Raw genomic sequence first — 14,267 nt, forward strand, 5'->3', positions numbered from 1 at the left:
TTTAATTGTTATATTATTTTTTGATAATTATTAGAAGATAAATGTCAATGACTTCCCTTAAAGTACGTATTATGAATTAAAAGAAAATATTAAATTAAAAAATTATTTTAACTATGTGTTACACAGGCTAAATATTTATTATATATAATTAAAATTTATAATAAATTATATATAAATAAATATTGTGTTTAATATATAATTAATATTTAAAATTTGTATAAATAGATATTTTTAAATATATGAATTTTGTTTTAGATTTATGATAATTAATTTTTATTGTAGTACAAATTATTTTTTTATTTATTAATAACTTATTTTAAAAATATTAAAATTTAATTATAAAAAAATATAATAAATAAAAATTGAATAAGATAAAAAATAAAAAATCCTAAAAATCCTATTATAAAAAAAAGTTCTTAAAAACACATGCAAGATAGTTGTTTATGTTTAATATATAAAAATTAGATTAATGCTTTTAAGATGTTAATATATTAAATATTATACTTTCTATCCATAATTTTAGTTTTTCTGCTTTTTAACAACTCTTATAAGGCACACTTTATAATAGTTGCGTTTCTCGACCTTAATCATTTTGTGTCCTGATTATCACAAAACATGAACACTAAATTTTACCAACATATTTTGATAGAATTCAACTTCAATGTAGGGAATAATGGCATTAGAAATTGTTGCATGTAAAACGCTAATGTGTGGTACAGTGGAAGAAACTAGATGTTGATATCCACAAGCAAAAATAAATCTAATTGTAATCATTAATCTGATAAAGCTTGATATACCCTCCTTTAACAATAATCAATTAAGTATAACTTGTGCTACTAGTTGTTTGCTAGCAAGAGAATGAAGTATTACAATAAACAACATGGATAGCCTATAATTTGATGAAACTATCCAAAGGATAAGATATTGGATTTGAAATAATCATATATTCCAGAGTAGGAACATGATCTAAAGCAATACAGTATCTGAATAGGTGCATTCAGATTTCTAGTTCATGCTATTGTCATCATCATTATGGATGCATCCAAAGTCAGCAACCTTTGCTTTTGGTCTTTTGACAATGCTGTTTGAACAACAAACTATTGCTCAAGTTTTTATATCTAGCAGTGCAAGACATCATGAACATGGTGCATGCAGACAGCAAACCATTTTAATTTCTCCAAAATTCTTCAGTAAGATACCAATGCAGCTTAGGTGCATAGAGTCGTCCTCTGGGAATAAACAAAGTTAGGATTAGAACACTACCCGATTTGAGATTTTGACCAAGCTCTTGTGGGACAAACATCATTTTAAGATTGCTACAGTTGATAACAAAGAAAGTACCTAGAATTTTGAGAATAAATTTAGTGGAAAAATTACTTAAAAAGGGATACCTGGAGAATAAACAAGAAAGTACCAAGGAACTGAAACCATGAGCTGAGATATTGGCGCAAATTGATGTCTTGTCTCAAAACAAGAAAACTACTTTCATGTTAGCACAGGACAAACTAACTATAGTGGGAAAGCACCCCACACAACTTTACAATTTTGTTCCTCCATATCTATTGTTAGGATCCAATTGCAAGATATGAGACTTGAGTCTCACATTAAAAGCACGAGATTCTGGTATAGATTGTATAAGGCCTTGAGTCTCCAATTACAGTAGCAAGCTTTTGTTGTGTGGTTCTCCAAGGTTCTTGTCATCCATTTAGACCAACATTTACTGGGATGCAAATGAAACAATAGAAGAAGAGCTACTCCCTTATTACTCTCCACCAATAGACAATAGTCATTATCCCATTGAGCCTTATTATATGACAATTCATGAGAGATGACAAGATTTCATGGGGAGGCAACAACACATAATATCCAAACCAATTTGTTGATCTGATACCACCACAGTTCCTGATTGATAGCTGCTTCAATTTTTAGCCAATCAAACCATACTGTTCTATAATAATCAGATGAAAACAAAGGAAATCAAAATATTTCAAGATTCAATACTAAAAACAAAACAAAATATACTATGCTACATTTTCCAAAGAAATTGAACAAACATCACACATCAGTGTTAAATATATCACCTGCAATGTCTCCTGAACTATTCACAGAATCCTAGTCAGATGTGTAACTGGCTATCACTTTCTTCATATAGCCACAAATTAATTACATGGGATGAGCACGTCTGCAAAAATAGAATTCAATAATTTTTATGTTACTGCATATGGTATTGTAAGAGCTAACGGGTTGCCACAATAACAAATTAGCAATATTTGAAGCTCTCCCAGTATGTATATCAGTATGGAAATTGTATAAGACGAGAACTAGAAACTTGACAAGGATTCTAAAACAAATTAAGAGGTTCATCAGAGTTTCTTCCTAAATATCCTTCATGGATTTGGAATTTTGAAAACATTTGTAAAACATAAAGCCACAAAGTATAATAGATAGACAAGCAAAGTTGAGAAGGACTAGAAAGAAACCCTACTCACATCATAGGAAGCTATGCAGAGAGCAAGATTATGTTCACTTCACAGAAGGTACCCAATACAATGCCCCAAAGATCCAGCACATTCTTATCTTGCGTATTGGGAATTTCATTTTCTGGGGCTTCATGCCTCTATAATGCATTAAATATAACAATAATCGCAATAAGCGACACCTACATGATAAATCAAAATTTCAGGAAAATAAGCACAGACAAAGTTTTAGCCATATAATTACAAGTAATTAATTTCCCAATTAAAGAAAAAAATCCTATGAGAACTAGGAAACATCTATCTCGTCTAGATTTTAGTACCAAAAAAAATGTGAACTGCATTCATTTAGACCTACCAACCTAAGCATTCTCCTTCAATGCAAACGGGGAAAACACATTTTGGAAATTATTCTGTTATAATAATTATGAAAATCCAGGTCACAGCTGGTGCTAAAATCTAAAAAACATCGATCTTTAGGAAATCAAAAACTAGTTCATATTTTTATAATATCCAAAATTTTCAAGTATTAGATCAAATTCAGTATAGATTTTTAATGGACCAGAAAGTAACATTTAATTTTTTGACAGAATTAGATAGTTTATCCCTATTATTAAATTAGAAAGGTAATTAGTTTTAGAATTCATATTACGTAGTAAAACTTCCCACTACTTTTTCAGACTAAGATTGGGTCCGATTAACTCCAAAATTGAAGGAAAAAAAGTTCATAACCAGTATAAATGACTCTTCTAGAAAACTGAAGGTAAAAGAAAGAGGCATGATGAGAAAAGAACATTCCACAAAATAATGTAAGCACAATGTAGATAGAAAAACAACTGCAACTAAGACCAAGAGTCTAGGAAAATGAACTTACTGAACAAACTTAAGAGATTGAACGGTCATTACTCCCAATGACAAAGTACTCTTCATGGTACGTCTATGAATGCCAGATTTTTCACATATCACCACCTTCAGCATTTTTCTTGATGAGTGACTTGGTTCGTACCACATTTAGAACTTGTGCTTCATGTTATCATTTAATCAACAATCCTAATGCTTTCAATGTGACTAATATTTCCCCAGTCTTCTCCATCTGGTTTCTGGCAAATCCTCCTCCTAGGCATTGGAGTATGGAGCAGTCAAACAGATGAAATATTCTTAAGTTAGGAGAGCAGACAAAGATCCTTGTAGTCCAGTTTGATTGGAAACGATCCTTCATCAGCAAAAGATTCATGTTGGGAAATGACACATAATTTAAGGCCCTGATTTATCAGATACTTGAAATGATTATGATTATTCTGTTCTTGTGAAATCATTATCGGGATCTAGATACTAAAGTCATTGCCGTCTTATTTACATCGGTTCCCGACAAATCAAGGAGTTGCAATTTGAGTTTATTAAAGTTCAAGGGCAGCCCTCCAAAATGTGCACAATATCTCAGCTTCAGTATTTGTAAATTATAGAGTGAACATATTGAATCAGGCAACTTTCTTATATGGGTACAAGAAAGGTCGAGAGAACGAAGATGTTTAAGATTGCCTATAGAGTCAGGTACCTCTGTAAGACTAGAATTACCCGACAAAGATAAGACACGCAAGTACTTAAACTTCAAAAACAAATCATTTATGAACGTGCTAGATGTTCTACAACTCCAACATACAATACCATTTGGAGTCGTACTTAATGGTAGAAATGTCCGCAATTTGTCACCATGATATAAACCCTTAAACCCTGCAAAATTATGAATGCAATTCTGTCCCAATGAAAAATGGCGGGTCGTTTTAGGAATAATTGTTGTTTCTTTAACGTCCAACCTGAAACAAAAATCCCCACCAACATATTTTGCCAAATCATTGAGAAGATCATGCATGACATAATACATCTGCTCTCCACCTGATTGTTGAAAAAAGGACCTTGATAGCAGATCATCAAAGTATTGTCTGCCAACTTCTAACATACTCATATTCTGTTGAGAGCACTGTACAAAATTTTCAGCCATCCATAACAGAACTAAATCCTCCTTGTCAAACTCATAACCTTTGGGAAATAAGACACAATAAGCAAAACATCTCTTGAGTTGAGCAGGAAGGTGGTGATAGCTTAATAATAAAGCAGGGATAATTTCACTATCCTCTTCAGAAAATTCCCATATCTCACTTGTTAATACACTCTCCCATTGCAAAATAGATGATTTTTTGTGTAACAAACCTCCAATTGTTGACAAGGCTAGTGGCAGTCCTTTGCATTTTTCAACTATCTTCATACCAATTGCCTTGCAGTGTGAATTTGATTGAGGATTTTCATCATGGAATGCATGTTTAGCAAACAATTGCCAGCAATGATCATCTTGTAATTGTCTTAGGAGATGTATCTTGTTTGATCTGACAGTTGAAGCAACTTTCATGTCACGTGTGGTGACAACAATTTTACTTCCTTGAGCTCCATAACTAAGAGGAGTTTGCAAAGCTTCCCATTGTTTTTGTTTTTTGTTCCAAACATCATCCAAAACAAGAAGAAATCTCTTTCCTGTCAAAAAGTCTCTCAATCTTCCATGAACCATTTCTAGCTCTCTACTATCATCAACTGATTTAGTAATTGTGTCAAGAATTGCTCTTGATACCTTTAAAACATCAAAATCATCTGAAACATAAACCCAAGCTTTAATATCAAATTTACCCTCTATCTTTGAATCATTGTATACATGTTGCATAAGCGTGGTCTTACCCATCCCACCCATACCCACAATAGAAAATACTGATGGATGGTTACCATTCTCAATGTCAGACATCAGCCAATTAAAAATCACTTCTTTGTCATCATTTCTACCATATAAAACACTTCCACCAAGCAAAGACGTTGATGGCACCCTTTGTAACACTTCACTAACTGATCCAACACCAGAATCAGTAGACTCTTTCAAACCCAAATCACCCTTTAACCCAGCAAGATATTCCAATTTTTCAAGGATTTGTCTCATCCTTGACTCAATTTTCCTGTTAAATGAACTTAAAGCAGCATTAAAGAAAGGTACTGTTACCTTGCAAGTACAGGTTTGAGATTCAGATTCAGCTTTTGAGAGTTCATAGTCTATTTCATCCAAGAGGTCCTCTGCGTCAAGCACAACATCTTTGACATCAGTAAGCCATGCTTTCACGCGTGAATCTCTGACCTGCTTTTGTTCTGCATCCTCAGCATAAGCATTGATGCACCGCAGCATGGTGTTCAAGTTGCTCACCAGTGTCTCATCGAGCTTTCTTCCAAGAAAGAAGTCCAAAACTTGACGAGAAGCAAGTCTGTCAAATGCAACCTGGAGGAAAGCAGAAAGAAGAGCACCACCAACTAATGCTACTGCCATGGTATTGGTAGGATTGCAAATCTGAATTGCAGCTTATGCAAATGACTGGTGCAGAATTAGTAGAACTGAGCAATAAGTTGTGCTTCTAAATGGGTGGTTATATAAACAACTAACCAAACTAAGTCTCTTCATCCAACGATTGTAAGGTCTGTTCTAAATCATGTGTAGATCTGGTGCTCCCAAAAGATCAAACAAGGACCTAACCTTTCATTTTAGATTTTAATCTTCACAATTTTGCTTTTAGTCATTATCCAAAAGGCCTATCAATTATTGAAATATGTTTATGTTATATAAGTTGTTATTTGTTATATTATTTTATTAATATGAGACTTGTTTGTATCCCAACAAGATTAATGATTCGTCATTAACTTTGAGACACGCATGAAATATTATCATGAAATATATATAAAACAAAACATCTCTTTCTTGCCGTCCAAGTCAACGAATAACTCCTTAGTCTTCCAAAGACATGTATTCCACTTGGAATAGTCAAAGGCTAAGAAGGGAATAAGAATTGTGGCCAAGGTTAAAAGGATGTTAACGTTTTTTGAGGTCATCGTAAATACGATAGTGGCATTTGTTCGCAATTTCCAGGTAAAATACTAGCTTATTTAATTTCTAATAGTAAGATACACAAAATCATTGTAATTTCTACAAATTAAAAACTTATCAATTTATATAATTATTATATTAGGAAAACACTTCATCCTTTCATATATTTATTTTAAAGAATAAAAATACAAGAGATCCGATATAACTTTCGCAAATGAGTTGTGAGTGTGAGTAATTCATATATATCATGAATAACTTAAGTGGTAGAAGAAAGATATAAAAAAAAAGGGTGAGAAATCTAATACAGTATCACATAAATATCTTCTCTATATTTTTTTTTGAGAGCTAAATAAATTCTCTATTATATATATATTAACATTAACTAATTATTTCTAAACTAATTTATTAATTATGACTAATAGTTATTATAATATCAAATTAATTGACTGTTATTAATTATGATTAGAAAAAAAGTGACATTCAGTATCTCTATTTATTTAAAAAAAATAATAGAAGTTAAATAATAGTGAGTAAGTGGTTTATCTTGAGTGAATTGTTTGAAGTTTAACTACGAAGTAACTTATATATATATATATATATATATATAATTATAACTTAAATATATTTTATACTAACTTAAATATGTTTTTAATCTTTATAAAATGAGTGAATTTTGATTTTGATTCTTATAATATTTTTTATTCTTTTAAAATTTGTAACCATTATTTTTTATCTCTATAAATAAGTACAAAAAATGATTTTGATCTTTCTAAACTTCTAAAATATTTTGGTCTTTCTCAAATAACAGGAGAACTGGAGAAGGCTTTGGTCAAAAGAAGTGTACAATTTGGTGTAATTAAAGAAGGAATATTCTCAGGCCACGACACATACACTTGAAGGCAAGTTGATTCATTAAAAGGTTTTCGTTTACTTTGATTAATAAAGTAAACTAAAAAATACTATTCAAATGTGTAAGGAAAAATAGTGTTAATTGAATAATAATTTTGTTTTTTTTTTATATTATTTGATCGTAAGAATTTAATAATTAGTCATTTATAAATTTAAGTTCTCGTTCAAAGGTATTTTATTTTTTAAAAAAATGCCTAAAAAATAAGAGTTATTATCTTTTGATAGAAGATTAAAAAATAAAGTAAAAACTAACTAAAGTGTTAATTGAATAACAATTAATTAGATTCAAAACTCAATTTTGATTTCAAAAATATTTTTTCTTAAAATAAAATATTAATGCAACTATATAAAAAAATGTTTTTTTTTTGCGTCATCCTTGTTGTGGTTTAATTGTGACAGTTGACGAAATAGGGACTTTCTTTATATAATTGTATAAATTAATAGTTGTTATTATGAATGATTTGTGTCTTTTGTGACGGGTTATATACTCCCTCCATTTGTTTGGTAGTTTAAAGTTGAGATATTATGAATAAAGTCCTAAATTTAAACATTGCCTATATAATTCTTATTTATATATAAAAAAAATACTTCTTCCATTTCAAAATTGTGCCATTTAATTTTTTTAAAATTAAGAAATATTTAATTTAATTTATATATATAGGAGGGTTATAATAACGTTGATGTAACTTTTACCAAATATTATACCGTTCAATAACTTTATATTAAATGTGAATTTTGTAAATCTAATCGTTAAATTGAAATTTCCTTACTTTTAGATCATATATACAAAATTTTATATTTATTCAAGATGATTTGATACTTCATTCTTATAAAAATAAAAATTGACATAATATATACATTTTAAAATATACTAAAATATGAACACTTTGATTACCTTCAAGTTATTGTTTAACTTTAACAAATTTTGATATAAACATATAAGGTGATATGAACTTTCAATCTAAGAGTTTGATTTACAAAATTCATATTTAATATAAAGTTATTAAGCAGTGTGATACTTAATAAAAAATTACATCGATATTATTATAACCCTCCTCATATATATATATATATATATATATATAACTAAATTGTCCTCATTTATTATATTATAGATTTCAAGGATATTTCTAACCACTTCATTTATATTCCAGAAAACAATTTCCAACTACTCCGATTTATTACTCCTATCTAAAACAAACGTTCCTTAAACGAACCATAAAAGATTTACGTGCCAACTGGTTTTGTCTCCAGCTTGCACGCGTTGCTCTGCGGTAAAGGAGACCACCCTTCATGTGCTCCGCAATTGCTCACATTTGAGGGAACTATGGTATCGTATGGGCATTACTTCTACGACAATGATGTTGACTCTCAACCTACATCCTTGGCTTTGGCATATTTTCACTCATGAAAAGCGACTTTTGATCTTATCTACACTTTGGTGCAGTGGAAATGGCGAAATACCTAGGTAATAGCCAACACCTCCTGGAGTGTCACGTATGTTAGTCAACTAGTTCGACGACAGAAGCTTGAGTGTCAACTTTATTGCTCAAAAACACCCCAGGAGCAAGATGGTCATTGGGCCCCTCCTGGCCAGGGAGACGTGAAACTTAATGTGGATGACTATTGCTCTAACCAAAAGTCAATGGGTGGCGGCGGTGTTCTCTGGGGTGGCCGTGGAGATTGGCAATTTGGATTCTCCACATGCTATGGCCAAGACAGTCCTTTTCTCACAAAAATTCTGGCAATAAGGGATGGACTGATGCATGCTTGGAGGTTGGGGTATAGAATATAACCTGTGAAACTAACTGTATGGAAGTAGTAGATGCAATTAATATTTCTGATATGAGGGAGCTGTCATTGCATGCGCATAAGGATAAGTTTTTACAAATACAGGATATTTTAAGGAAGCATTGGAGAGTGAAAATCGTGCATATCCCTCGGGAGTGGAATAAAGTGGCTGATTGCTTAGCTCATGAAAGGGCCAATGGTTTAATTAAAGAGTTCATTACTCCTCCATTCTAACCCTTGAAGCTTTCCTTTTAAGACCTAACGAATGTAAGCTAATTATTTACATATTGTTCTCTATCTTCCTTATTTTCCTTACTCTACCAAAAAAACAAACGTTCCTTACTTAATTTCAGGGAAAAATTAAGATAGATGTGATGATGTGTTGCCTAAGTAAATTATCCTTTATTCAATTATCCTCTAGGCTAACACCATCTTCAATTGTCAAACTTTTTTTTTGGACTCCAGTAAAATAAAATTATTATTTTACTACTATTATTCAAACATATATTTTATGAAAAATTAAAGTAAAATTTTTATTTTATTATTTAGAAAATGAATAGTAAAATTCCCATTTCCATTGGTTCTCTGAAACCTTCAGAAGGCTATGAGTAATAACCTTTTACTTTCTTAACACTATTCTTTAAGAAGTATAATAAATTTTAATTTTTATAACAATTAAAATTTTAATTTTTCAACTTTGTAATTTTAAAAATAAAGGCTAAATATATATAGAGGAATAATTAAGCATTTTTTAATTTTAAGATATTTACATTTTCAAACTTTTCTTAAATAAGGTGTAAAAAAAAACTTTCTTAAATAAATATCTTTTATACCATTTATTTGTCAAAAATACAATGTATGCATCGATTTAACTTGTTGGTCTTGCATTTTAATTGGTGATACAATTGGAAAATTAGCAAGAAATTATTGCTTCACGTGGGAAGAATTCTTAGAAACCATTCAACTCAAACTTGGGACACATTTAGAATCTCTTATATATCTTTCACGAATCGAATGAAGCTAGAGTATTACTTCGTTATACATATATTTTTAGTACATAAAAATTTTGAATATAAAAATTAATCAAAAATATAAAAACAGAAACTAAAAACATAATTTAAAATACATAAACAATCCCTACATTCCGATATACATTACTGTGCACTTAGGTGTCATACCAAACATAAGTAGAGGTACATAAAATAAACTCTCCCCAACAAGTAAAACTAACTTTTCTTACATGCAACTCTATTTTTTATCCAAGAAGACGTCCACCTATTCAACTTATAAAAATTGAAACTTAAAGGAACGAGACATAATGTCTCGGTGAGGGCTATAAGAACCCTAAACTAACTCTACTTCTTAATTATCACTTCCTTAAACTCATTTGACTCACGACAGCCTGTTTTTTATAAATAAAAACAAAATAAGTTGTTAAGTAAAATTATATTATGAACTTAATTAAATTATTTAATTAGATATATAGTATATAAAAAAATAGACAATAAGTTAAAAGAATGAGTCTTAGGTTGGATTTAAGAGTCCAACTTAAAAACTTACTAAAAATAGGAAGAAAAAAAATGTTAGATCTTTTTTGCGTATCTATTTTAAACTCTAAGAATGTGTAATGAAATTTTTTGAAGGAGATTAGAGAACACGTAGAGTAGTGACAAAGGTGGTGGAAGAGCATGTTTGTGCCTCATAAGTTGTCATCTGAGGTAAGATAGAGTGTAATATGTATCTTTCATAGGCATATATAAGGGATATGGATAGTGACGTAATCCCTAAACCTCTTAAGTTGTTAATTGAATTTCATGGATGCATATGCGTATGATATGAGATTGATGTGTTGAAATGTTGTCATAATTTCGTGAATAAATTTTGACGAACCGATCATAAGTGGAATTGAATTAGTTAAAAGTTAGGGTTTTGTAAATTGGGTTTTTTTTTATTGGAGTGTGTACCGGGAGAGTCCTATCGGTCACGTGGACCAACACGTGCCGTCCCGTCAGACATCCACGCGGACCTTGAACACGACTATGGCCGTACTAACAAGCACGAGATCATTAATAGCACGACCATTGGCTCGGCATGTGGCCGAAAACCAAGAGAACTTAATAGCAACCTTGGCTCGACTGGAGACCAGTAAGGTGAATGAGCACGATAAGGCTCCACATGCCCCTATGTTTCGGCTCGGCCAAAGGCCGAGGATTAAGGATGACCTAGCAGACATTTGTCGGCCCGGTCAAAGACCAAGGGCAAACAACACTGCGAGCCTTTATCTATCGGCTCGGCAAGGAGCCGATAGGGCCAGGCAGGGATTACGGCGATAATCATGATTAACAAGGACAAACGTGCAATTAAGGCATAATCAGCCGATTAGCATCGTATTACCTAATTTGGTAAATGTTAGAAGAGGCCCACCGCGCTCAGGACCCATGACAGGTAGTATAAATAGGTCACTTAAAACGAGGTATGTCACTGTTCATTTATTACTCTTGAGAATCGTGCTTGTCCTGACTTGAGCGTCGGAGTGCTTTTTGCAGGTACCTCCCCTCTCTGAAGCATCCACCTAAAGCTCTCGTTCGGCCCTCCACTTACCAGAAGATTACGAGTGTGCCCTTAGACAAGTACATTTTGGCACCCACCGTGGGGCCGAACCGAAAGCTTTGAAGAGACAGACTACGTACTATGGCAAAGACAAGGAGGATAAACACTGAAGATCACCGATCCGATGAGGACCACTGATCTGACGAGGATCACGTCGAGGTGGTTGACGAGACGAACCTGACAGAGATGGTACGGCAGTTGAAAGAGGAGATGGCCGCCATGAAGCAACAGCGAGAAAAAGACGCGCGAGAAATGGCCGCCTTAAGGGAAGAAAATGCCGCTCTGAAAAACCAAGACCCCACATGGAAGCCCTCCGAGCCGACCCGAACGCACACCCAGGGGTCATTCCACTCGCTCGGATATCACACCTCTCTCCTCCACACCTCCGCCGCTGCCTCAGGAAATCATGCCTCGGCCGCCCAAGCTCCCGGTCGACCGTTGAACACTACGCCAGCCGGAGCTCACCGACACCCATTCACGCCCAACATCATGCAAACCTCCCTCCTCGATCACTAGAAGTCCCTACCATTGGACAAATACGATGGGACGACCGATCCCGACGACATGTGGACGTTTTTCTAACCCGTCACTCTAAGTACAACTGATGACGCCGCCTTGTGCCGAATCTTCCCAACGTCGTTGAAAGGGTGCGCACTAAGCTGGTTTACTCGACTCCTAGCCAACTCGATCGACTCGTTCAATACCTTGACATCCCAATTCACTATCCAATTTGCCACGAGCCGACCCCACCAGCTGACTTCCCTGGCCTTGGTAAGCATTCGACAAGAGAAGAAAGAGTCCCTTCGGACGTTCATGATCCGATTCAACAAAGCGGCGCTCGAGATCCGAGACTTAAACCCCGTTGTATCCCTCCACCATCTCACTACCTCTCTGAAACTAGGACCTTTTGCCAATAGCATTTGCAAGAAACCACCAACCGATATGGATGACTTACGTCAGCGTGCCGACAAGTATATGCAGATGGAGGAACTCGCTGAGTTTCACAACCAAGCCAGGGCGGAAGTAACTACAAAACTCGAGAAGCCGGCCGAGAACAATTATCGGAGCCGCCCGAAAGAGCTCGTCCCCCATGAAAAACCTCCCCGTGGGCCGAGATACTCACATTATACGCCGTTAAACACTAGTCATTCGGCCATATTGGATCAAGCTTTGGCCTCTGAAGTCTTGGTGGTCCCAAAAAGGGCTTCGACTCCACCTCGGGCTGATACCACCAAGTCATGAAAGTACCACCGCAATCGTGGGCACTCAACAGAGGAATACTCGACTCTAAAGGATAAAATTGAGGACTTAATCAAGCAGGGGCAGCTTCAAGGTTTTGTCGACCGTCCCAATCACTCCCGCCGACATGATCAGTCCGAGCGGGAAAGAGCCGAAAGGTGCCCATACAGGGAGCGCAGTAGATCTAGGGGCCGAAAAGAAGAGGAACCAACTCATCCCCGGCAGGTCATTAACACCATCGCGGGCGGATCCGCAGGGGGTGGGTCGGCCTCATCCGCATAACGAAGACATTTGAGGGCGGTCCGCTCCGTGCATGCAGTAGAAAAAATGCACCATCGCCGAATGCCGAGTATAACCTTCACCAAAGCAGATTTCAAGGGCATCGACCCAGAACAAGACGATCCAATGGTCATCAGCGTTGAAATCCACAATTGTATTATGCGAAAAACCTTGGTGGACCAAGGCAGCTCGGCCGACATCCTTTATTGGAACACGTTCAAGCAACTGGGCATTCTAGAAGCTGAGCTGATTCCATATGACGAACCTTTGGTCGGATTCTCAGGCGAACGGGTGAAGACGAAGGGGTATATAAGGTTATCAACCAGGTTTTGTTTTGACGGAGCGGAGTACCGGGATATCTCGGTAAAATACGTGGTGGTTCACGCCAGTACATCCTACAATATCCTACTCGGGAAGCCGTCTCTGAATTTGTAGGGGGAATTCTTCTTTCTTCTCATGAACTTTCTGAAATTCTTTACCAGCAGATTGAAGTTCTCGGTTTCGGAATCATCGGAGCTTGTTTCTTCACACACCTCTTTACCTTTGGCAGATTTCAAGGCTTTCAATGACACTCCTTTGCCTTTCTTATCTTGCTTCTCATGTTCATCAAGTATGTGCAGCTTTTGCTCATGCTCCCTCAACTTCCCAAAGAGAGTAGCTAATGTCAAGGAGGTCAAATCCTTTGATTCTTCAATGGCTGTCACCTTTGCTTGCCATGATCTGTTCAAGCATTGCAGCACTTTTAAATTCAGCTCTTCCTTCTCAAATTTCCTGCCAAGGTCAACAAGGTGATTTATCAAGTGTGTAAATCTCTTTTGAAAATCAGAAATAGATTCACCATTTTGCATTCTAAACAGCTCATATTCTCTAATGAGAGTATGCTTTCTTGATCTCTTCACATCACTTGTTCCTTCATGAGTGACTTGCAAAGTATCCCACATTTCTTTAGCAGATATGCATTGTGAAATTCTAAAAAAATTCATCAATAGACAATGCAGATGTTACAATGTTTTTGGCTCTCTTATCATGTTGGGCTCTTTTCTTTTCCTCATCACTCC

At 34.7% G+C, this 14,267-nt stretch overlaps 1 protein-coding gene across 6 annotated transcripts; it reads right to left on the reverse strand.

The window, feature by feature from the left end:
* Positions 1–741: 741 nt before the first annotated feature.
* On the reverse strand, positions 742–5,953 carry LOC109811750 (putative disease resistance RPP13-like protein 1). Of its 6 annotated transcripts, none has more exons than XM_020375572.3 (5): positions 3,349–5,953; positions 2,490–2,659; positions 2,082–2,182; positions 1,392–1,913; positions 742–1,229 (listed from the first exon to the last, which is right to left on the reverse strand). In XM_020375572.3, the coding sequence occupies exon 1, from the start codon at positions 5,827–5,829 to the stop codon at positions 3,790–3,792; it is 2,040 nt and encodes a 679-aa protein (XP_020231161.2). In that variant the 5' UTR covers positions 5,830–5,953; the 3' UTR covers positions 742–1,229; positions 1,392–1,913; positions 2,082–2,182; positions 2,490–2,659; positions 3,349–3,789. The 6 variants fall into 6 exon arrangements, with proteins under 6 accessions (XP_020231161.2, XP_020231160.2, XP_020231159.2 ...); XM_020375571.3 differs by having other exon boundaries at positions 1,392–1,943; XM_020375570.3 differs by having other exon boundaries at positions 1,392–1,948.
* Between the last annotated feature and the right edge of the window lie 8,314 nt (positions 5,954–14,267).

The sequence above is a fragment of the Cajanus cajan genome, chromosome 8, assembly GCF_000230855.2.
Source record: "Cajanus cajan strain Asha chromosome 8, NIPB_CcT2T_4, whole genome shotgun sequence".
Taxonomy (NCBI): domain Eukaryota; kingdom Viridiplantae; phylum Streptophyta; class Magnoliopsida; order Fabales; family Fabaceae; genus Cajanus; species Cajanus cajan.

What these genes read in the sequence shown, in the direction of transcription:
- LOC109811750 (XM_083062280.1), bottom strand. Translation starts at nt 5,829, where the DNA reads ATGGCAGTAGCATTAGTTGGTGGTGCTCTTCTTTCTGCTTTCCTCCAG.